The sequence below is a fragment of the Neovison vison genome, chromosome 6 (genome assembly GCF_020171115.1).
Source record: "Neovison vison isolate M4711 chromosome 6, ASM_NN_V1, whole genome shotgun sequence".
Lineage (NCBI taxonomy): Eukaryota > Metazoa > Chordata > Mammalia > Carnivora > Mustelidae > Neogale > Neogale vison.
The window spans coordinates 172,874,182-172,898,067 of record NC_058096.1 but is presented as its reverse complement, the minus strand read 5'-3'; the positions used below and the strand labels follow the sequence as shown (position 1 = coordinate 172,898,067).

Sequence of the window (23,886 nt, the reverse complement as noted above, 5' to 3'; positions counted from 1 at the left end):
TACCTCCGGATCCAATAAACCAGGCCTGAGTCTTACTTCCGGGGAGAGTGAGGTCGGCCTCCTGAGAAGCCGGAAGAGTGCGTTTGCGCGCGCTTCCCAATGTGTCGCGGCTTCCTGGAGGACCTTAGTGCGCGCCAGGAGGCGGGGCCCGGGGAGGATACGTAAGGAGGAAGGGCGGAGGGTTGGGGGTTCCCTGGCGGACCGTAAGGGGCGGGGCCTACGGGGAGCGGAGGAATTAAAAGAAACTGGGCGGGCCTTAAGTAAACTTGGGGGCTTGGGCTTGGTGGGCGAGGTCTTAAGGAGCGAGTAGCCGGTGTGGGAGCGGTATTTTGGCCGCGGGAGAGCTGGTACCGAGTGGGCGGGGCCATTGTGAGGGGGAGACCGGCGTGGAATTGTTAGCTCGCTCACTTATGCTATGCAGCATGGAGCATCGAACTCTAGCTTCTTTCCCGGCACTGTGGGCCTCCATCCCCTGTCCACGTTCGGAGCTGCGCCTGGACCTGGTTCTGGCTTCCGGACAGTCTTTCCGGTGAGTGACCCTGACTCCTGAACCCTCGACACTGCAGGTCTGGAGTATAAAGGAATGTTGGGGGTGATGGAAGAAACCTCAGGGTACAAAAGAGGAAACTGAGGCACGGGTGGTGAGCCTGTTTACCTCCTTTCTAAAGTGGAGGTAAAAAACCAGTGCAGGGGCACCTGGGTGGCCGCGTCGGTTAAGTATATGGCTCTTGATTTCTGCTCAGTTCTTGATCTCAGGAACGTGAGTTCAAACCCTGCGCTGGGCTCCACGCTGGATATGGAGCCTAATTAAAAAAAAAAAAAAAAGCCAGTGCAGTGTTGTGACGATCAAATGACTGCATTTCCTAAGTCAGTTTTGTGTATGAAGCTGTTGTAGAATGGGAGGGCCCCAAAGGGTGCAAGAAGGAAAATTGAGTACCGGGGCTGCTGTGTGCCTGGGGACTCAGGTGGAGGGAACAAAACCCGGCGCATTGGACTGGCGTGCTGGCGAACCAGGTATGGACACTGACTCAGACTGAGGAGCAGCTCTACTGTACTGTGTACCGAGGCGATAAGGGATGGGTTGGCAGACCCACACCAGAAGAGCTAAAGACTGTGTACCAGTACTTCCAGCTGGATGTCAGCCTGGCTCAACTTTATCACCATTGGAGTTCCGTGGACCCCCACTTTCAAGAGGTGGCTCAGAAATTCCAAGGTGAGTTCAGTGTTGGAGTTCTTGTAATTTGGTTAAATTACAGTTTCACCATCTATAAAATGGGGATTATATCCACCTTATAGAATTTTACAAGGATTAAAGGAGCTAATATGTGTAAAGCTTTGCTTACAATAGTGCCTGACACAGAGTAATTATTATTACTATTATTGTTCTGCTGCTTACCACAGTGTAGTGACAAGGATATTGAGCCAAATCCTGGCTATGTGACCTGGGGCAGGTGACATCATTCATTCTGTAAATATTTACATAGCATCTGCTTTGTGACTGGGGATATAGCAGTGAACAAAACAGACGCAAATCCCCATCCTCATAGTGTTTACATTGTGGCTTCTATATCATTGGAATGTAATGTTAGTCCAGACCTCACAGATGCTGTGAGGAATGAGAGCTCTGGTGTTGCCCTCTCTAACAATGCTGTCCCTCATTCCCCTGGGATCCTTCTAGATCCTTGGTGCCTAGGATCTAAGAGGCCACTCCTGACAGCAGGTCTGCATCCTATTCCCTACCTTTCCTCAGGTGTGCGACTCCTACAACAGGACCCCATCGAGTGCCTTTTCTCCTTCATCTGTTCCTCCAACAACAACATTGCTCGCATAACTGGCATGGTAGAACGACTCTGTGAGGCCTTTGGACCTCGGCTCATCCAGCTTGATGATGTCACCTACCATGGCTTCCCTAGCCTGCAGGCCCTGGCTGGTGAGTAGATGGGTCCCAGCCCTCAGACCCTCCAATAGCTTTAAGGGTCTCTTCAGTTCTCCCCTGGTCACCACCTTCCATCTCAAAGCTTTCTGTCTTTTTTTTTTTTTTTTTTAAGATTTTTATTTATTTATTTGACAGACAGATCACAAGTAGGCAGAGAGGCAGGCAGAGAGAGAGAGGAGAGGAGGAAGCAGGCTCCCCACCGAGCAGAGAGCCCGATGCGGGGCTCGATCCCAGAACCCTGGGATCATGACCGGAGTGGAAGGCAGAGGCTTCAACCCACTGAGCCACCCAGGTGCCCCGCTTTCTGCCTTCTCAAACACTGTTCTCTTCCAGAACCACCTTGCCTAGTCTGATCCACTCCACCAGTTCCTTCCCGTCTGTCCCTGAAATGTCAACACCTCACTAGTCTTTGCTTTGTACCCCAGGGGTTCAGTGCTTCATCAAAAGAACCCAAAAAAACAAAACCCCACAACTATATGTAGTATACAGTACTTTGGCATTAAGAGCACTCATTGTGGAGACAGACTGCCTAGGTCTGAATTCTGCCTTTGGCACTTGATGTCTAGCTATATGACCTTGAGTGTGTTATTCAGTCTATGTCAGCGTTTTCATCTGTGGAACAGGATAATAATGGCACCTACCTATTAGAGTTGCCACAAGAGTGAAGTAGAGAAATACACATGCTGCACCTAGGTCAGTATTTGACATGCAAGAATTGTGCAGAAAATCTAAGTTCCCATCTCTACAGAAAACCCAGCAATTTTATCTCAGGTCTCAGTTTCCAGTTTAGTAATCATAAGACCAAAAGCATTCATTTACCTATCCAAGCTTTTCTTGTTTGTAGGATGGGAATAAGAGTTTCTATCCAGAAGGGTTTGAGTGATGAATAAAACAGTCATGAGGCAGGTGATCTAATGGTCTAAGAGCACAGGATTTGGTTTCCCAGACCTGGGTGCAAGATCCCATTTCCAGCATGTCCTTTCTTGTGCCAGTTATTATCTAAATACGAGTACTGTCATTAGGGTCCTTGAGAAAAGCAAGATAAAGTACCTAAAGCACTTTGCCTGCACCTGATGCCTAGCACTTGATAATAGAAGCTATTGTTACTATGGTTATTATTTGAGATCATAGGTGTGAGTGCACTTTGGAAAGGTTAAAGAACTCACCTGCGGAGTTCCTCCACAGCAGCAAGTCCTTCTCAGTCCCTGCTTCAGTGCCCAACACTGGGTAGTAGGTGGTCAGAAAACATTTGTAGAGGAGTAGAACCCAGGCTTTAGCCCTTACCTTTGTATAAGCAAGTACCCTGGAGTCTGCCAAAGGGCGATGAGGTGGGAGAGAGGTGCTCAGGGAAAGCATTCCTCTGGGGCAGAGAGCTCACACAGTAGGTTGAAGACAGGAAGTATTTGAAGATGCCTGACCCCTACTCTCCCTAACCCCCAACAGGGCCAGAGGTAGAGGTGCAGCTCAGGACGCTGGGCCTGGGGTACCGTGCCCGCTATGTGAGTGCCAGTGCCCGAGCCATCCTAGAAGAACAGGGCGGGCTGCCCTGGCTGCAGCAGCTGCGCAAGGCCCCCTACGAGGAGACCCACAAGGCCCTCTGCACTTTGCCCGGGGTGGGCACCAAGGTGAGGTCCCAAGGGAATAGGAGCTACCCTCACCACCCATGCACAGAGTAGCAGGGAAGGAGACAAGGCAGGCCTCAGAGCTGGGAGCATGCAGAGCAAGAGGAGAAAGGATACACACAGATGTTTTATTAGGGAAAATGCAAAGTGCAGAAGGAGTATAAAGGATATGGTCCCTTGGGTGCTTTTTTTTAAAGAGGCTATTCATTCAGGTGCCCATAAACACTGCTCTATGTATGTAAAAATTTCCAGAAGGAACCACGGGAAACTTAGTAGTGGTTATCTTTGGGAAGACAAATGAAAGGATGCTTCTCCTTTTCATGTTGTTCTTATCTTGAAATTATATGTACTTATAAAAGTTTTTGTTTAATATCAATAAGGTTTGCTAGCAGTAAGATGATTGGGGATTGAGCATTTATTGTTTTCTTCTTTATACTTCTCTGTAGTTTAAAAAAAAATGGATTTTTGTTTAAAAAACTTTTTTTAATGGGCTCTGAACTTCAGCCTAACAGTAAATCTTGGCTCTGCCTCTACCTAGCCGTGTAATCTTGGCCAAGTCATTTCACCTTTCTGAACCTCAGTTCTCTTGTTTACAGAATGGATAGAGTACTCCCTTCTTCCCAGGTTATGATGAGAAGCTGGCCCACATAGATGTTTGTGCAGTAGAAATCTCATCATAGCTATTTTTAAAGTTATTACAAGAAGGTGTATATTGATGGAGAATAGAAAATAATAGTAACCTCAGAGTGGAGAAGAAAACAGCCAGCTTTGGGACCAGAAGCAGACTGCTGGCTGGATCCTGCCCTTCCTCCTCTGTGGCTCATTCTTTTTCTTTCAAAGGTGGCTGACTGCATCTGCTTGATGGCCCTAGACAAGCCCCAGGCCGTGCCTATAGATGTCCACATGTGGCAGATCGCCCAGCGTGACTATAGCTGGCACCCCACCACATCTCAGGCCAAGGGTCCAAGCCCCCAGGCTAACAAGGAACTGGGTAAGGAGAGAGGGGGATGCTGGAGCCGGTAGTGGGCTGAGGTGGTAGAAACTTTTCCCACCTAAAATCCCTCTCCTGTGAATAGGGAATAGGAGGGCCAATTAATTTCACCTTATCACCTCTGGCATAGGAAACTTTTTCCGGAGACTGTGGGGACCTTATGCTGGCTGGGCACAAGCAGTAAGTGCACTGTAGCTTCCCCTCCTCCTTCTCCTCTGGCCTGGACTCCTTAGGACTCTCCCCAACCCTCACCCAAGCCCTGACCCAGTCGTTTCCTCCACCACCACCGCCATTCCAGGTGGTCCTTCAGGACTCTTCACCCACCCCAGCCCTGACTCCAGTGGGATGCTCCTTGCCCTGACCCTGCTCCCCGTGAACTCTTATACCTCTCCACACTGCCACCAGCCCCACCAGCCCTGACTCTGTGTACCCTGACCCCCCAGAGTAACCTCCCCATTGCCCCCAGGTACTGTTCAGTGCTGACCTGCGCCAACCTCACCGAGCTCAGGAGCCACCAGCAAAGCGCAGGAGATCTACAGACCAGAAGTCTAGGTGGGGGGTACTGCACAATGGGGTTCCCAGGTAGTTTTCCCCACTGCTGTCCCCCATCCAGTCTTGCATTGGGAAGGGGGCTTCCTGCAACTACCTCAGGGGCCAGGTACTCTAAGATTCAGTAATTTGCACAGCAGTGTGGGGTGGGGATTATCTGGAGAGACAGAGCTACCTACGTTTTTATCTCTTCCCTTTATTACAAGAAAGAACAATAAAATAGAAACATTTGTATGGAAAATGCAGTGGAGGAGTGATAGGGAAAGGGGTGGGGAGGTGGCAGGGCAGAGTAACTCTCAAATTCAGGGAGGGAAGGGGAGCAGGCTGCCCCAGTGCCTCCCACACAAGGGGTTTGGACCCTTGATCTGGGGCCCTAGAGCTGTGGGGGCAATGTAGGGGACAGTTCCGGGCCTGGCTCCACACAGCCGTCTCGACAGCAGCAGCCAGCCGCAGGCCCTACATGGGGAGAGAGAACCGAGTTGGCCATAGCAGACCATCACTCCAGCCTGGCTGCCTCTTCATGGACCACTCACGCCCTTCCACAGAGGACAGGTCCTCACCCCCAGCTGCCGGTGTCAGCAGCTCCCCGTGGCTCGCTGTTGGTCCTTGCCCCTCCTGGCTGGTGCCCAGCTGGAGCTTCCTCATGTGCCGCACCACGGCCGTGGCATTGAATGCTTGCTGTGGGGAGGAGGAGGAGAAGGGACTTCTGAGAGTGGGATATCATGTGACAGGGTCTAGTGGTGGGATTCTTGCAGTGGTTTTGTTATTTTCATTCAGGTGTTACTGGTTGATCACCTAAAGCCCCTGAAACCTCTACAGGACTTTATTAAATGACACCCAGCCATATTATATATTTATGCAGACATACATACATATATATAAAATGTGTATATGTGAACAAGTATATATAACCCTATATGTATAATTAATTTCTGTTTACATCATTGCAAACACTTAATATAGCATTATGTGTCAGGCACTGTTCTATGCACTTTATTTAGCAATTTATTTAATCTTCACAAAGGTCTTTGAGGTGAGCACTGCTAGTGTCACCATTACTACAGGAGAAAACTGAGGCAGAGGGAGGTTGAATAACTTGCCCACATGTGTGTGTATCATTCTCCATTTAACATACCCACCAAGGTGTTCCGCACACCCTCATATCACCATGTCCAAAACCAAAATCATCCCCTGCCAAGACAAGTGTATATGCCTGGGATCCCCATCTCAGTGATAGTACCACCATTCACCATTTCCCCAACCAAAATATTGGGCCAGCCCTTAACATCTCTCTCTGCCGACATCTCTCCTACCATCACTTCTTGTCAGTTCTACCTCCTAAAGGACTCCTGAGCCATCCCCTGTTCTCTGGTCCAAGCCCTCACCATCTCCTGCTCACATCTCTGCTGCGGCCTCCCAGCCATGAGTTCATGCCTCTCTCTGCACCCTAAGAGCCCTTTCTGGAAGGCAGGTTACTGCTGAAAATCCTTCTGGGGCTTCCCCAGTATCTTCAGGGCTGAGTCTGTTCTCTGTGGCACTTGAGGCCTCTACCTGCATTTCCAGCCTGGACTCCTGCTCCCACAGCCACTCGAGTCCATCTGGGCTTACTGAACACTTGCCCTTCCCTGAATGGCCACATTCTCTCTCTCTTGCCCCTGGCCTGTGGTATGCCAGTTCCCTCTGCCTCGGACCTGATTTTCTGTACCTGGCTAATTCCTACTCAGCTGTCGAGTCTGATAGGTCTGTCAGGCCATCAGCACCCCTACGCCCCTTCTAGGACCCCATAGATTGGAGCAGGTGTCCCTAAGAGTTATACTGTTCTCCCTCTAGACCTGGAGGTCAGGGCCTCTCACTGGGATAGAGTAGGTGTCAGGGAGCCTTGAATGAATGAGTGAATGAATGAACGAGGTTCTTTAGTAAGCATCCCTGAGCAGTTACTGTGTGCTTGACTTGATGTTAGGTGCTATGGGATCTGAGGTCTGGAGTAGGGTGGGGAGGAGGCCTAGGGAGGCTGGGATCCAGGATCAGGAACGTGTGCTCACCTTCCATTTGCTCTTGGCGAAGTTCTTCTTGATCTGCTCACTCACCGACTGGTGAATATTCTTATCTAGAGCCGTATCTCCTGCAATCCTAGGATGGGGTGTGTGGAGGGCTGTCTGTGAAGGCAGAGGCAGGCTTGAGACCCCCAGACCCCACCCCAGCTTGCACCTTGTGGGAGCTCTCACCATGGGTGCTGCAAGGCTTGTTCACAGGTGAACCTCTTTTCTGGATCTTTCTCCATCAAGTGTCGGATGAAGTCTTTGGCTGAGCCCCCAAGACAAGAGCAAAGACAAAAATAGCATGGTGGTGCCTGTGGACACCCCCAAGACAAAGCCCACCCCCTCAGGTCTGGCTTGGCATTTCAGCAAGACAAGAGGCCAGATCTGTCCATGCACCACCCGACCTTACTTGTACTCTTTCTCTAAGCCCCCCGCCCACCACAGCCTTCCAGCTCTTTCCTTTTTCTCTTATGAAAAACTTGTTCTTAAAGAAGATTCTACTCAGTGTATTCACACTGATGTAGAAGTGACTGATCATGGCTTCACAAGTTTGCCTCCTAATAGGAGGCACAAAAGGACAGATGAAAACCTTTATGATGGTGTTTTAGGTGATAGGAAGTCAATGGATGAGGTATTTTCAAAAATGCTATTTTTGAAGGCTGAATGAACTCATGCCTCCAAGCTTCTCAGACCAGGGGCCAGGCAGAGGGAAGCACCTGGGGTGGGATGTCTGATCTTAAAGACAGCTCTCAGCTTGGGGCTGGGGAATCTGACCACAGGCAGGCAGTGAAGAGACCCCAAAGCAGATGTGAAAGGCACCAGAGGTAGGGCCCAGGGGAAGAAGGCAAAGCCTCAAATACCAGAGTCAGAGATGTCGTCCCAGTAAGGAGAGTCAAACTCGTACTCGGCCTTCAAAATCTGTTCAAAGAGTTTGGCATCATTCTCGTCATAGAAGGGGGGGTAACCGCAGAGCCTGGGCAGGGAGAAACTCATCCTCATATCCACTTTCAGTGCACTCATTGGCTCCAGGATGGAGCTTTGGGGCAGTCTCGGGTCAGGCAGTACCCACAGGAAGGAGTTCCCCCTTTTACAAAGAGGGGAAATCTGCCCCTCTCTGATTTTTTTCATTCCTGTCCAGCCTTTCTGTTTCTTAATTTGCTACCATCTTTCCTTCCTCAACGCCTTTACACTTGCTGTTTCTTCTGCCTAAACCATTCTTCCCCCACACCTCAAATGTCTGGCTCCCTCACTTTTAACCTCCCATTTAGAAGGCTATTCAGATGTCACCTAAGAAAGGACTTTCCTTACCTCCTTATCTAAAATGGCATCCATCCCCTTCTCCCTACCCTGCATGATTTTTCTTCATAGTTGTTTACTACCTGACATTATTTTATGGATTTATTTGCTTGTTTATTATCTCTTTCCCCTACTAGAGTTTTTGCTCCCTCAGGGCAGGCATTTTGTTTTGTTCTCTGCTAAATCCCCAGTGCTTAGCATAGTGCCAGAAACATGGCATGTATTGAATGAAGTAATCTTGCTCATTAGTTGGTAGATATAAACATGGGTGGCAGGAAGGAAGAAATAGCAGAGAGGAGGAAGAGAGCAAAGTAGGGGAGAGGAGAATGCTGGAGCCACATGCCCCAAGGGCCAAGCCCCCACTCACAGAATGTAGGCGATGACCCCAATGGACCAGCAATCCACGGCCTTGCTGTAGGGCTTCTGGGCCAGGACCTCAGGGGCTATGAAGGGAAAGGGACATGGTGGTGACAAATCTCTGCCCCACAGCTCCCAATTCCTCCCCTACCCATGGCCCCAGCCTAGGATGCTCCATACCCACGTATCCTGGGGTTCCACAGGCTGTGGAGAGCACACTGCCAGGGTCCTCCATCTTGGAGAGACCGAAATCGGAGATCATGATCTTGGAGTCTTCATCCAGGCTGTAGTACAACAGATTCTCTGGCTTGGAAGGGGGAGAGAAAGGAAGAGGCAGAGATAGCCAGAGGCTGGCAGAATCTTCTGCCTTCCCAAGCACCACCTCTCAGAAACTGGAGCCTCACAAGAGCCCCTGGGCCTCATGACTACCATCTTGGTTGAAGGCACATGAAACTCAAGGAAGTTCTTAAGGAGGTTAAAAGTACCAGAAAGGACAAGGGCCTTGGGAATGTGAGAGGGAATTTTCTATAAACTTCACGTTTATATTGTGAAGCCCTAAAGGATTTTTGAGCACATACTGTGCCAGATCCTGTGCTAATGCTTGCTTTCATTTTATCCTTACCACATGCCTGTCAGGCCAGTCTGAAAAATCCCACGTTATAGATGAGAAAACTGATGGCTTGAGAGGCAAAGTGACTTGCCTGAGAACCTAGGGACAGAATTCAAGCCCAGATCTGTCTCACACCAGCACTTTTCTAGACCGAAGGAGTTGTAGTACAAAATGTGAATCCATCAGAGTCTCTGAGGTGTAGGATTTCAGGGGTTTCTGGCTTCCTTCTTCATGTTTTGCTGTCCCCTCCCAAGTTTTCCACAAAGAGCAAGGGGGCTTTTATTATGAGAAAAAGACCTAGATGTTTATGGATTAAATACTAGCACCATTCACCTCTGTATCCATTTGAGTGTCCAGACTGGAAGGGGAAGTGGAGGAGGCAGTTTAGGGTTTACTGGGTATATTTTGCAGATGGGAGGCCAGAGCTCAGGGAATGGCTAAGACTTGCCCCAGGCTGTACAGTGAGGGGTTTGTGGAGGCCCCCCCTGGCACCGCAGCTCACCACACATCCTCCCAGCCCACCTTGAGGTCTCGGTGTACAATGCCCAGATCATGTAGGTACTTGACAGCATCCAGCACCTGGAAGATGAGGCGGCTGGCGTCCCGCTCCGTGTAGAAGCCTTTCTCCACAATGCGGTCAAACAGCTCCCCGCCGGAGACCCTACAGCCAGGGGACAGGGCAGTCTGGCCACAGAGGCTAGGGAGGGGCAGCAGGGAGAGGTGTGAGCAAGGGGTGAAGCCACTCACAGCTGCATGATGAGGTAGAGGTGACCCCCACTCTCATAGATGTCATTCAGGGCTACAATGTTGGGGTGCTTGATCCTGAAAAGGAGAAATGAGATAGTTCAGAGCTGAGGACAGCTCAGCTACTTTCCTCCCCTCACCTTGAAGAATGACCACTGCAGACCTGGACAGGACAAACCAGAGTTCTGGGTCCCAAAAGGAAAAGCCAATTTACCACAATTTATTGATAGAATGGAAGATAGGCGAGCACAGAGATAAACAAACACTGGGCCCTGACCTCGGACCCATCAGGCTGGGTCTCACCTGCCTCTAGCGCATGCTATTTGGGGACAAATCTTTTTACCTCTCAGCACTGTTCAATACACAATTTTAAAATATTTTTGTGTTTATAAGTCTGTCAGCCTCTGCCACCAGAACACCAGTTCTGGGAAACCAGGGGTTTTATCTTAACCATTGTTCCTACCACACCTGGTGTAGAGTAAGTGCTCACTTATTCACTGAATATTAAGCCTCAGGTTCCTCATCTCTAATATGAAGCCAATGATCTCAAAGAGTTGGGCTAAGGATCACGTGAAAAATATAAGAAAGAATCTCAGCGGGCGCCTGGGTGGCTCAGTGGGTTAAGCCGCTGCCTTCGGCTCAGGTCATGATCTCAGGGTCCTGGGATCGAGTCCCGCATCGGGCTCTCTGCTCAGCAGGAAGCCTGCTTCCTCTCTCTCTCTCTGCCTGCCTCTCCATCTACTTGTGATTTCTCTCTGTCAAATAAATAAATAAAATCTTTAAAAAAAAAAAAAGAAAGAAAGAATCTCAGCACAATGCCTGGTACACGGTGAATGCTTGGTGAATGAACCAATGATGGTGACTGAGCTTGACAGAAGCCATGGCTCTGCCACAGAGTTGTTGTGTGACCTTGGGCAAATCCCTTACCCTCTCTGGGCCTCAGTCCCCCTCCCCCACCCAGTAGTGGAACTGATCATTTCATCCCTGCCCACCGTCGTTGGAAAGCTCAGGGGAGAGGATGGAAGTGAAGATTCTCTATAAGCTTTCCAATGAGGGCAGCAGGTTTCACATTAGGGTGAGCAAATCATAGACCAGTTGGTTATTTAGTCAAGGGGTCATGAGACAGGCATTTTTAAACTTCCGGAGTGGCTTTAATATATGGGGGGAACTGGAGGTAGGTCTATGATACATAGCATCAGTTGAGATATATTGTTTCGAGCCACATTCAAGGATTGGCTTTTAGATCTGACTGAACAGATTAAACCACTCTAAATAAGCTGTGGCATTTCAGTCACATTTGTCATGTTAGCTGCTGCAACAGACACATGAAATAAAGGAGCCTCTAATGCTCCCCACGGCCCTACCAAGTGGAGATTACCCCATTTTATAAATGAGCAATTTGAGGCTCACAGGTTAGAAGATATGCCCAAAGCAGAGGTAGGAAGAGAATGGGAGGAATGAAGGCAGGGTCAACCTAGGCAGAAACCCTGTGGCCTACGCACTTGTGCAGGACAGCGATCTCATTCTCCATGCTGCCCTCCTTGCCCTCCAGAGCCTTCTTGGCGATGCATTTGATGGCCACCAGCTTGTGTGTTCTCTTATCTTCTGCCAGAATTACCTCTGAGAAGGCCCCCCTGCAGAGAGAGTGTATTCATGAGCTGGGGAACTGGAACCTTAAGTTCCCTTCAGCCCCTCCTCCATACCCCGATGGGTTAGGTGACCACCTGTCAATTGGATGTGGGACAACCTCCCTCCATCACTCTTCCACCCCCTGGTCTGTGCGGTGGTCACATTTCCCAGTCCATCCAATCAGTGTAGTCTATCCCTGGTCACAGTAATTGGGTCTTGGGATGCAAGCCAGGTGCCTGGTACTTTGAGAATGAGCTGCTCTTTCCTGCCAAGCTGGTAAAATGTGAGTCTAGAGCTAATGGTGGTTATCTCTGCCACTGCTTGAGAAGAGCCTGCTGAGAAGAAGGTAACACAAAGGAAATCAGAGCTAAGAAATTCCTGATGACAGTTTCCTGATAACATCATGTGAGTCTCTGAATCCAGCTATGCCTGACATTTATGCCCTTGGCTTTTTGATTTATACATAATTGATTCATTTCTTTTTCTGCTACAGTCAACTTGAGTCATGGTTTATTAACACCTTTTATAACCTTGAAGAACCATCAGCATCACTTGGGAACTTTTTAGAAGTGCAGAATCTCAGGCCTCAAACCCAGACCCACTAAATTAGAATCTGCATTTTAACAAGATCTTCAGATAATCTGTATGATCACTGAAATTTGAGAAACAATATTTTACAACAAGCTCTTAGAAAAGAACAAACTCATTTGCATTTGAGCACTGATAAGGAGGATTTATTGGAGTATTTTTTCTAGGACTTTGTGCTTTCTCTAGGATAAGAGGAAGTCATAGGTCAAAAGAATCTCTCGTGGTGAAATCTCAATAATCAGAATAACTAGTGACTGTGGAGGTGCCTGTGTGGTTCAGTTGGCTGGGCATCGCCTTTGGCTCGGGTTGTGGTCTCGGTTTCTTGGGGTCAAGCCCTGTGTCAGGCTCCCTGTTCCATGGGGAGCCTACTTCTCCCTCTGCCTCTCCCCCAGTTTGTGCTCTCTCTCTCAAATAAATAAATAAAATCTTAAAAACAACAACAACAACCTAGTGACTGTGGTAGCCTTATTGCTGGTTTCCAGTCTTGTTCTTTTCCAATTTATCCTCCATGATTTGGCCAGAGTAACCATCCTGAATTGCAAGCCTGTGAAAATGTCTTAAATGCCTTCCTAAGGCTCATGAGATAAAGTTAAGCCTCCATAGCTTGGCTTTCAAGGCCTTACATGACCTGTGCTCTCTTCTCAGCCACCTCTTCCACTGTTCCCCCAGCATCTGATTATAAGCTGTATCATTCTTAACCTCTTTCTGCACATAGCCTGCTTCTCAGCCTTTGCCTATGCTCTTCCTTCTGCCTGGAATGCTCTTCTCCCTGTCTGACAAGTGCATTTCTGCTTATCCTTCAGTCCCTAACTCGAACACCCACTTCTCCAGAAAGGTTTCCCCAGGCAGAAGCCAGCATTCTGGGCTCTACAAAGTCCTCATTCCTGACTCTAATGGAAGTGCACCCTACACCCTGCTGTCATTTTCCCTGGGTGTGTTTCCCTCACATGTTTAGGATCAACTTGAGGGACAGAGATCAGGTTTGAGTTATTTCTGGGTTCCCACCACTGAGAAGAGAGCCATGCCCAGCATCAGTTCCTAAACCTAGGCCAAAACCCCCAGCTCTTGGCCAAAAAGCCCCTTCATACTCCCCTACTTTGTTCTCTTCACAGGAACCCAGAGCTGCCACCAAGAGCAGTGTCTGTTCCACCCACTGTTGGCCAGAGTGAAAAGATGGGCCAGACTGGGCTATGGCAAGTCTGCCACGGGGCTGGAACTCTAGGAAACAGGAAGCAGTGATCGACTGACCAGAGGAAGTACCACCCTGGATTCAGCTTCCCCAGCCAGCCAGTCCCAAGAGTAAGAACCTTCCCAACCCACACCCCAGCTCAGGGACAGCCTCCCCATCCACCCTCTGCCCCACCACGCGCCCAGAGACTCACGTTCCCAGAACATCACGGAAGTCGTAAATGTCCCTAATGTCCTCCACCTGCTTCCAGCTGGGGCCGTCCACTGCCCCCGGCATGGCCCACTGCCCCCTGGCCACAGCCAGGGCTCCTAAGAAGAGGAATGGAGGGAAAAGACTCAGTAGGGCCCAGCCTTCCATGTTGGAACTTAGGGAACTGAGGCCCCATTCGGTCATTCAGCCTGCATTTATTCATTCCTTGGTTTATTCATTTGACAAAGTTATTCAGCAAATTCATTCATTCACCAGTCATTTGTTCCTCCCAAAGTCCTCATGCCTAGAGGAAAATCCTTCAAGGTGGCAGCAGAAGTCTTTTTTCAACAAAGTCATTCATTCATTCATTTATTCAGCCTGCCTCCCAGTTTCTCCCTCTCCAAATTCAAACACTCAGGCTGACACTGACTCCCAGGAGGACAGCAGAGAAGACCCCAGAGCAGACTGTAGAAGCACATGGTCCTGGAGGGTCCTCCTATCCCCAGAACCAGCAATGTCTCAGCCCCACCTTGGGAATTGCTGGGGTGTCTCCTCTCCTTCCTCTTTCTTCTCCCACCCAGCCTCTCGGAAATCAGGTTTCCGGCAGCCTGGGCTTCCAGCAATATCTCAGCCACGTTTTTAAATAGCTCCTTCTGCACTGTTACCACGGCAACAGCAGCCACAGCTGGAGCTCCCCAGGCCTCCTATTACCCCCTCTCCCTCCTGGCTCCCTGTTTGGGTCCCAGAAGCCTGAGATATTGTACCACCCAGCCTGTCCCCTCCTGGCTTTTTCTCACTTTGATCCAGCCTGTACCTTTCTCCACTGAGACCTCTGTCTCACCCTCAGTAGGAGGGTGGGCTTTCTCTCCCCATTTATCAGATGGACAATGGAGAGACTGAGGTTAGCGATGGATAGGACTGGGTCCATCTCTGCCCAAATGATGATTGTATGGGGTCCAGCTAAGCTAGCTAAAGGCAAAGGATTTTGATGAGTCCCCCACAGCTTGTCTTTCCAACACGCAGTCAGACTGGGGTCCATTCAGAGCCCACCATGCTGTGTGACCTCAAGGAAGGTACTTTCCCTTTCTATTTCTTCTGAGGAAGGATGAGAGATGGTGTCCTGCCTAGAGGCCCTGGTGTGAGATCCTACTCCTTGGATTGGACCTGGTTCCCAGGAGGGGCCTGACCACCCATCCCAGAGGCAGAAACTTCTAGGAAAGGAGACATGATAAGTTCTAGAGGCAGAGTTTTAAACCCCACCTGGAGGCTTGGCAAATAAAGCCCTCACAGGTCCACAGACACACCCAGACACACCAATCTCCACCCTACCTCTGAACCAAAATACCTGCCCCCAGATTCAGTATATTCCATACCCAGATACCCCAACACCTGATCATACATGTACACCCAGACATCACCATACATGTCCACACACACACTCCCCCAGACAGCCTCACAGCCAAACATCCCTCCCACAGTTCCCTCTTACACTGCTCCAAAACACACACCTGCACACACACACGCACACACACATTCCTCACCTATGTACCGGACATCCAGATTTACTCATACCCTTCATCCTGTTTCTGTATACCTTAGAAACTCCTGTGCTCCAAACCGCACCCCAACTCCTTACACACCTAACTTCGGACACCCTCAATACACAATCATATAGCCTCAACTCTTAGTACCCTTGAGCCAGATACCAGCATGCCCAACACCTGGACACACATTTAAAACAAAAACACTGACTCCCAGACACCCCCACCCATAAAGATGCCCTTAGACTGCAACTCCATATCTGGTCTGCATGCCAGTGCTAAGACATTAGCACAATCCAACATAGCCCCCACACATCTCTAGCTCCAAACGCCAAGTCCGTCCATATTCAGGCCCAGCCGAGCACAGGCGTGGGTGTGGGTGTGCGTGCACGCGCGCGCGCGTGTGTACACACACACACACACCCTTCCCACCTTCCTCTAGTACCCTCTGGGTTCCCCACAGCCGCCTGGCACCTGCTGGGCCTCGGGTCAAGGCTGGAGAGAAAGGCCCTCTCCTGTCCCGCCCATGCAGAGTCTAGCCCGTCCGGGCACCCTCTCGCATTCTTGGGGGAGGGTATCCAGCGACTGAGGGGATCTAGCCACCCCTCCCCGGCGCCCGGGAGCACCGATGGGGCGGCCCCTGGGCTGTACCTGCGGCTGCCCCGCCGCGGGGCTGGCTGGGAGGCCCGAGGTGTCTGGCGCCGAGCTCTGGCTGCTGGTTGCCGATCGCCGCCGCGCTGCTCCTGACTCGCCAGCCCGCCCGCTCTCTAGCTGGGGTTCGGCTCGGGCTCTGCTGGCCCCCTCCGCCCGCCTGCGGCTCTGATGTCAGTGGAGGAGGAGCCTGCGGCGGACGGACGAGTGACTGGGAGGCTCCGCGGCGCTCCCGGGCTGGGGAAGGGGTGCGGTGGTTGAGGAGGAACCCCGTAGTTCAGGTCAGGTCCTCTTCTGGACTCTTCCCTCCTCTCCTCTCTCCTGGGGCAGAGATACTATATCTCTCCCACTGCACAGATGGGCAACTGAAGCCCCGAGAGATGAAGGATTCAAAATCAGCAAGTGGTCAGAGGCCAAATCGAATTCGAGGCCAGGTTTGTGTGATGTCAGAGTCTGGCGGGTTCCACCCAGTCATCTTTGGGAGTTTCAGACCAGTTCTGGGAGCTCCCTTGGGAATCTTGGGCTCTTTCTCCCTATTCCCACTCACCCCCGCCCCTTTCCCTCACTGCCCAGAAGGGAATTAGGCCCTCAAAATGGCTCAGGAGACTGATGAGGGCGGGGGGGGGGGGGGTGGGGGGGAGGGGATGAAGGGGTAGAGAAAGGGCAAAGCAAAAGTAGATATTGAAGATAATGGAGGCAGTTATAGGGAGGTGGCCCCAGTTGACAGGCTGGAAAACAGACCCGGTGTCCCCTGCACCTGCCCTTCAAAATAGGTGTGGTACCCTGAGGGACTGGGAGGAGTGGGAGTTAAATCGGGATCCGGAAGGAAGCCGGCCAAAGAATATCAAAGTGCCACGTGACTGGGCGGGTGCCAGGGGCTGATGGCAAGGGGCCAGGTTTGTGTTGAGGGGGGAGAACAAACTGCTCCTGGGGTGCAGGCAGGGGGCCAAGGGATCTGACCGAAGATCTCTTGCGCAAGTCTTTCCTTGGAAAGAAATTTGGTGCAGGGGAAGAGGGGGAGCAACTCAAAGGAAGTGCAGTTGGGCTGGACTGTGACCAGTCAGAGGAGGCACATTGCTGTGACCCCCACTCCACCTCCATCACTTCCCACTGCCCAAATTTCTGCATCTTTCAGAGCGACACGGGAAAAGAACAGTGCTTACCCTAACTCAATTTCCATTGGCTTTTTACCTCTTTTATCCTTGGGACTAGATCGCAAGGGGTGGTGGTTGTATTATGCCCATTTTACAGGGAGAAGATGATGGCTGAGGTTCCTAGAAAGGCTTTAAAGACTGACTTATCTGAGTCACACTTCATTCTCTGAGACTCAGTTTTTTCATCTCGAATACGGGAATAGTGATGACCAACTCAGAATTCTCCTGAGAATTCTATGAGATAATGAATGTGAAGTGTCTGGAATATTGTAGGGGTTCAAATATGAGAGCTAGACTTAGTGTAAACTGAGTCTCTGAGAAGGGACCTGATTTGTCCAGAGGCAAGGGACTAAGAGGCAGTTTCCCTCCCCTGAATCTCAGTATCTCAGACTTCCTAGTTCATGGAAAATCATATTTCCTGTCCAGGGCTGAGCCCCTACTCTTCCCAGTACCAACCCATTGAGCTAGAATTGTTTCACCACAAATTCCTGTCTGTCTCATTGACAATATTCCTGAGGTGATAAAGTGGCCTCTGTCCTGAGGACTCGTACAACTGTTATGCTCTGTTTTACATTTTGCCTGCTTTTGATCATGTCCGAGGGCACTTACATTTTTCTTTTTTAAACAAATAAATTCTCTGTCTCTTTAAAAGAATATTTCTACTAAACCAATAATTACGTCCGATACTAAAAACACACAAAGACCATCCTTGTCACTAATCAGATTCTTTTCACTTGCCAGGTAACAGAATCCCAACCAAAGCCAGCTTCATCAGAGAGGTTAACTGTGACTCCAACAGCTGATTGCAAGACTGAAGGAAGAACACCATGGATCAGGATCTTGGCACAGAATTTGCTTTCTTGCATCTCTCCTTGTCTCGATTTCTCTGCATGTTGGCTTCCCTTCTACTGCAGGGTGATCACTCTGCCTGGCAGAAAACATGGTGTGAGGCAGACCCAGCTTTCCAAATGAACCCAGCAGGAGAGCTATACCCAGTTTCATGTATCAGTCTCAGGGAAGGACTCTGACGAGTTGTATTAGAGTAACATGCCTACTGCTTGGCCCCAAATAAACTATTGCCAAGGAAATGAGATACTATATCAGGCAAATGTACTGCTATGGGCAGCCACACTGTGGGATGAAGAAAGATATCTTGCCAAAAGGAAATAAGGGTGCCGGACACCCTTTGAATAACAAATTCATCCCAGCCCTGTTCCCATCAACTGGAAATAACCAATATTAGTATTTTTGGTACATATTTCTCCAGACTTTTTGGGACACATATACATATTCACATTTCCTTCCAGAGTACCCACTCCCAAAGAGCATATTTTAAGGTACTAAAAAAGTCAAGAAAAGTCAAATGTATGAAGGAAAAAAGAAATAAGGTCCCCTTTGTTATTAAAAAGATGACAAAAAGCTCAGACATCTCCATCAGTTCTCGAACCTGACACTGGAGGTTTTCTGTGAATGGTTTTTTAAGATTAGAGAAAATGAAAGAATTCTTATTCTTTTTTTCTTTTTAAAAGATTTTTATTTATTTGAGAGAGTGACCAGGAACAGGGGGATGGGCAGAGGGAGAGGGAGAGAGACAAGCACACTCCCTGTTGAGTGGGGAGACCGATGTGGGGGTGGGGGTTAGGGGGCTCGATCCCAGGACCCTGGGATCACAACCTGAGCTGAAGGCAGCTGCTTAACCCACTGAGCTACCCAGGCACCCAAAAATGGAAAAATTCTTATGGAAAAGATGGACAGGGTTATTTACAAAACAAAAACATTCTTTAACTTCTATTGTTAGAAACAAACCCCCCAAAACATATCCTACTCCAAAATCATACCCAGCATTAAAAGGCAAACTTCAGACGGAAAATGTCTTACAGACAATGGGTTAATTCTTCTATTATGTGAAGAACGCCTAACATTGACAACAGACTAAGGACCCAATAACTAGTCAGTGGAGAGAGATAAAACACAATAAACATGGGACATTTTCTACCTCACAGGAGTAATCAAAGCAGTGCAAACTAAAAGGCCATTTATAGGTTGTGAGGGTGATCTGGCTGTGACATCTGTCACCCCGTTGATTGCCAGGGTTGATCTGGCTGGCTAGGCGGGTGTCCCCTTCCTCCCTCACCGCTCTATGTGCGTCCCTCCCGAAGCTGCGTGCTCGGTGGAAGAGGAAGATCTTCCCCGATAGAGGAGAGGACTGTTCTTCGGTCAAGGGTATACAAGTAGCTGCGCTCCCCTTCTATAACCTCCTCTGCTATAACAAGCTCTTAAGGTCCATTTGTAGGAGAACATCAGGTAGTCAATCTTCCAAGACTCCAGACACATCCAAAATGAGGTGCTGCACATGGCAGTCTGCCTTTCTTTAAAAAAAAGATTAAAAAAAGGCCATTTATAGCTTTTTGATTTTGAAGATTAAAAAACTGGTGACACAAGACTGTTGTCCATGTGAGCAACAGATACTTTTACATATCTGGTGGAAAAACGACTTGCTAAAATTTTTTGGAAAGCCATTTGGCAACATGCACCAAAGACTTAAATAATGCCCAGATCTTTTTTTTTTTTAAAGATTTTATTTATTTATTTGAGAGAGAGAGAGATCACGAGCAAGGGTGGAGGAGTAGAGAGAGAAGCAGACTCCCCACTAAGCAGGAAGCCTGATGTGGGATTCGATCCCAGGACCCTAGGATCATGACCTGAGCTAAAGGCAGATGCTTAATTGAATCTCCAGGCCTTTTGACCCAGACATTCTTCTTCTGGGAACTAACTTCAGGGAAATAGTACTAAATTAAGACAAAGATATATGCTCCAAGATATTTGAAGAAATATTTTTCTAACAGCAAAATTTAGAAGGAATCACAAAGGGAACGGTTAAAAACACAAGGTACACCTACCTATGAGATGTAATACTTAACAGCTCATAAACTGATGACAATGCAACTTAATAAAAGGATAATGATGCTTGTAATATTAAGCAGGTACAGAGTTTGGTAACTTTAGTGTAAAATGTGAACCACACATCATTCATAGCAAAGAGCAGAAAGGAAAACCTTAAATGATAATGGTCCAAAAATTACCCGATTTTGTTTTGTTTCTTCTATTTCTCTCTATAGGTCTGCATTCTCCAAATTTTGTTGAATATGTTCAAACTTTCTGGTCAAAAAGTCACTTCAAAAAAACTATGCCAGGGGCACCTGGGTGGCTCAGTGGGTTAAAGCTTCTGCCTTGGGCTCAGGTCATGATCCCAGGGAGCCTGCTTCCTCCTCCCTCTCTCTCTGCCTGCCTCTCTGCCTACTTGTGATCTCTGTCAAATAAAATAAAAATAAAAATCTTAAAAAAACCCAAAACTATGCCAAAAGATGGTTGGGCGTGTACCAGCTTAGTGTTCAATTTTTAAAATTTTATTTAAAAAATAACAACACGGGGACACCTGGGTGGCTCAGTTGGTTGGACGACTGCCTTCGGCTCAGGACGTGATCCTGGAGTCCCGGGATCGAGTCCCACATCAGGCTCCCAGCTCCATGGGGAGTCTGCTTCGCTCTCTGACCTTCTCCTCGCTCATGCTTTCTCTCACTGTCTCTCTCTCTCAAATAAATAAATAAAATCTTTAAAAAAAAAAAATAACAACACGGGGCGCCTGGGTGGCTCAGTGGGTTAAAGCCTCTGCCTTCGGCTCAGATTATGATCCCAGGGTCCTGGGATCGAGCCCCACATTGGGCTCTCTGCTCGGCGGGAAGCCTGCTTCCCCTCCTTCTCTCTCTGCCTGCCTCTCTGCCTGCTTGTGATCTCTGACTGTCAAATAAATAAATAAAAATCTTTTAAAAAAAAGTCTAAAAATAAAAAAAAAAATAAATAAATAAATAATAAAAAACAACAAAGAAATAGAATGGTCTTAAATGTCATACCCATCAACTCTTTTCTCTTTTACTACTGAAACCGTGATGGTGCATTACAAGAAGTTTTGGAGTCACACAGACAGAGTTCAAACTCTGTCTCTAACCTTTACCAGCCTTACCAGCTATTTCACTGTTCTGAGCCTCAGTTTCTTCATCTATAACATGGCATAATCATACCGATAAGCATACATACTTTGTAGGGTTATTTTGAGAATGAGACAGAAAGTGACTTTCAGCCATACATGGGTTTCCAGCATGTATCTGGTTTTTCATAATAGATGCTCAGTAAGAAATGAGACAGAAGAGAGGAGGTTTCTTCTCCTTTTATAGACATCAGCTGCCCTGGGACAGCTGCTTTTAATGTTATTTTTCCTTCCATTCTTGAAGCCCCACATGTTCCAGTCAAGCTCCAAATTTGGGGTTTCCTTTTAGCCCTTACGGTGCCTACCACTACTTCTCATCCAATCAGGAGGAGCCCATCCCAGGAGACTCAGAGGTCCCTCCAATATTTACCAGGTCTTACTGATTTCTCTTGGCTAACAGGATATTCTGGGGCAATGATTCTTGTGATTTTCTCTGATAATCAACCTATAATTTTGTATGCGGTAGTGCTGGCAGGCCCAGAGGGGGACACTTAGAATAGGGCCTCTGGAGTCTAAAAAACTGGCTTACAAAACTGGATCCCCACCAGCTATCTGATCTGGCACTTCCCCTTTCTGTATGCTAGTTTCCTCATCTGTAAAACAAGGTAATGGCCTTGGCTGCTCTGATACAGAGCTGCTGAAAGGAACAAATGTGAGAATTCATGTAAAATGCTTGGTGCCACCCTATTTGGTCCCTTGCACAAGTACCCTCCCAGAGTTGTGTTGTAACAATGTAACCTGAGCTTTCATCAAACCGGGCGCCTGGGTGGCTCAGTGGGTTGGGCCGCTGCCTTCGGCTCGGGTCGTGGTCTCAGGGTCCTGGGATCGAGTCCCGCGTCGGGCTCTCTGCTCAGCAGGGAGCCTGCTTCCCTCTCTCTCCCTCTGCCTACTTGTGATCTTTCTCTCTCGGTCAAATAAATAAAATCTTAAAAAAAAAAAAGTTGTGATAAGAAATCGCCATGTGAGGGGCACCTGGGTGGCTCAGTCAGCCTTCTGCTCAGGTCCTGATCCCAGGGTCCCAAGATCCAGCCCCGGTTCAGGATCCCTGCTCAGTGGGAAGGCTGCTTTTCCTTCTCCCGCTCGCCCTGCTTGTGTTCCCTCTCTTGCTGTCCCTCTCTCTGTCTAATAATAAATAAAATCTTAAGGAAAAAAAAAAAAGAAAAGAAATCACCATATGAAACTCAATTTCTACTTGTTGTCAAATGTGTGGAGAATATTATCAATATATGACTTTAGTGGATAAATTTTTCCAGCATGAAAAATTACTGGAATTTTTGTCAGGAAAACTGGAAAATGCCCTTTCCTTTGATATCAAATGTTCTGAGACGGATTCATCTTATCTCCATTTTTGTCTTGGCTTCCAGGAAGTTAGAGCTACATCTGATGCTTAATGACAACAGCTCCATTAAACCTGATGGGCTTAATTTTATATTTGTATTTCATGAAACTCACTGTACACATCCTCAATTATAAGCTTTCTCAAATTCTTTTGAGGAAGGAAGAGGGAGGGAGGAAGGAAAAAAGGAAAGGAAGGAATGAAGGAAAGAAGAAAGGAAGAGAAAGAGAAAGGAGGGAGGGGGAGGGAAAGAAGGAAGGAAGGAAGGAAAGAAGAAAGAGAGAAAAAGGAAGGGAGGAAAGAAGGGAAGGAATCAGGTATACTTTGAAAAGAGTACTTGGTTCACTGTAGCAGCTAAAATATATGTTTGGTTTCCCTAATAGAAACTCAAAATAGTTGTGATTTTTAAAAAAATGGAAGTGTATACCAATCTGGCCATCATAAGTAGTCTGAGGCTAGCATGATGACTATAAGATAGGAGGTATTTTGGCTTCTTCTTACCTTGTTGCTCATTGTTAGATAACCATGGGGTTATCTCTGACCATAATGTTTCAGGATGGCTTGCCACCATGTCTCATCCCAGCCAGGGAAATGGGAACACAGAAGGCATACACTTTGAGACTCATGACCTCATAGTTACACACATTTCCTCCACTCACTCCATACTGGCCAAAACTTCATCACATGACCACACCTAAGTGCAGGAGAAGGTGGGATATTTAGTCTTGGAGGCATATGTCCCAGTAAAAACCAGGGGTTCTATTAACTATCCAGGGAGAACGGATTTTGGAGGACATCTATCAGTTTCTGCAGCATCCACCATCTCAGATGTATTCCTTTGCACATGAGTCCAGTCTGCCCTGTTTCATTCTCACCCTCCCGAATCAGTCTGGTTTCCATGTTGCTATCAGAGTGCTTTTCAATTCAGAGTGCTATTATGGCACTCGTCTGCTTGCACCCTACCCCTGAATCCCTATTATGTAGAAAAGTGATTCTCAAATTTTAATATGCATTAGGAATCATCTGGAGAGCATGTTAACACAGAGATGGCTGGAGCCCGGACCAGAGTTCCTGATTCAGTAGGTCTAGGACCCGAGAATTTGCATCTTTAGTAAGGTGCTAGGTGATGCTGTTGCTACTGGCCCAAGGACCACACTTTTTTTTTTAAGATTTTATTTATAAGTAATCTCTACATCCAATGTCAGGCTCAAACTCACCACCTTGAGATCAAGAGTCAAATGGTCTACCGTCTGAGCCAGTCAGGTGCCCCCATCCTCCAAGGACCACACTTGGAGAACCACTGACCTTGAGAATAGAGTCCATGCTCCTTAACCTGCCATTCACAGCCAGCCTGGTCTCAACCTACTTTCCAGCTTCATCTCTTATCCTTCCCCTCCCCCTCCACACACCTAGGGCTCCA

General features: G+C 48.2%; 2 protein-coding genes across 5 annotated transcripts; one reads left to right on the top strand and one right to left on the bottom strand.

The window, feature by feature from the left end:
• The first annotated feature begins 189 nt into the window (after positions 1 to 189).
• On the top strand, positions 190 to 18,173 carry OGG1 (8-oxoguanine DNA glycosylase). 4 transcript variants are annotated; one of them, XR_006385102.1, is made up of 7 exons: positions 190 to 529; positions 966 to 1,213; positions 1,751 to 1,930; positions 3,380 to 3,561; positions 4,399 to 4,549; positions 13,474 to 13,660; positions 17,827 to 18,173. XR_006385102.1 is itself a non-coding variant. In XM_044253053.1 (7 exons), the coding sequence occupies exons 1-7, from the start codon at positions 411 to 413 to the stop codon at positions 5,133 to 5,135; spliced, it is 1,050 nt and encodes a 349-aa protein (XP_044108988.1). In that variant the 5' UTR covers positions 190 to 410; the 3' UTR covers positions 5,136 to 5,196. The 4 variants fall into 4 exon arrangements, 3 of the variants coding, with proteins under 3 accessions (XP_044108988.1, XP_044108989.1, XP_044108990.1); XM_044253053.1 differs by lacking the exons at positions 13,474 to 13,660; positions 17,827 to 18,173 and adding exons at positions 4,680 to 4,729; positions 5,016 to 5,196; XM_044253055.1 differs by lacking the exons at positions 13,474 to 13,660; positions 17,827 to 18,173 and adding exons at positions 4,680 to 4,729; positions 6,839 to 7,131 and having other exon boundaries at positions 315 to 529.
• On the bottom strand, positions 5,275 to 13,921 carry CAMK1 (calcium/calmodulin dependent protein kinase I). The gene is made up of 11 exons (XM_044253052.1): positions 13,744 to 13,921; positions 11,647 to 11,778; positions 10,148 to 10,222; positions 9,923 to 10,061; positions 8,971 to 9,097; positions 8,801 to 8,876; positions 7,998 to 8,110; positions 7,324 to 7,402; positions 7,141 to 7,228; positions 5,659 to 5,776; positions 5,275 to 5,554 (listed from the first exon to the last, which is right to left on the bottom strand). The coding sequence occupies exons 1-11, from the start codon at positions 13,905 to 13,907 to the stop codon at positions 5,472 to 5,474; spliced, it is 1,194 nt and encodes a 397-aa protein (XP_044108987.1). The 5' UTR covers positions 13,908 to 13,921; the 3' UTR covers positions 5,275 to 5,471.
• Positions 18,174 to 23,886: the final 5,713 nt, after the last annotated feature.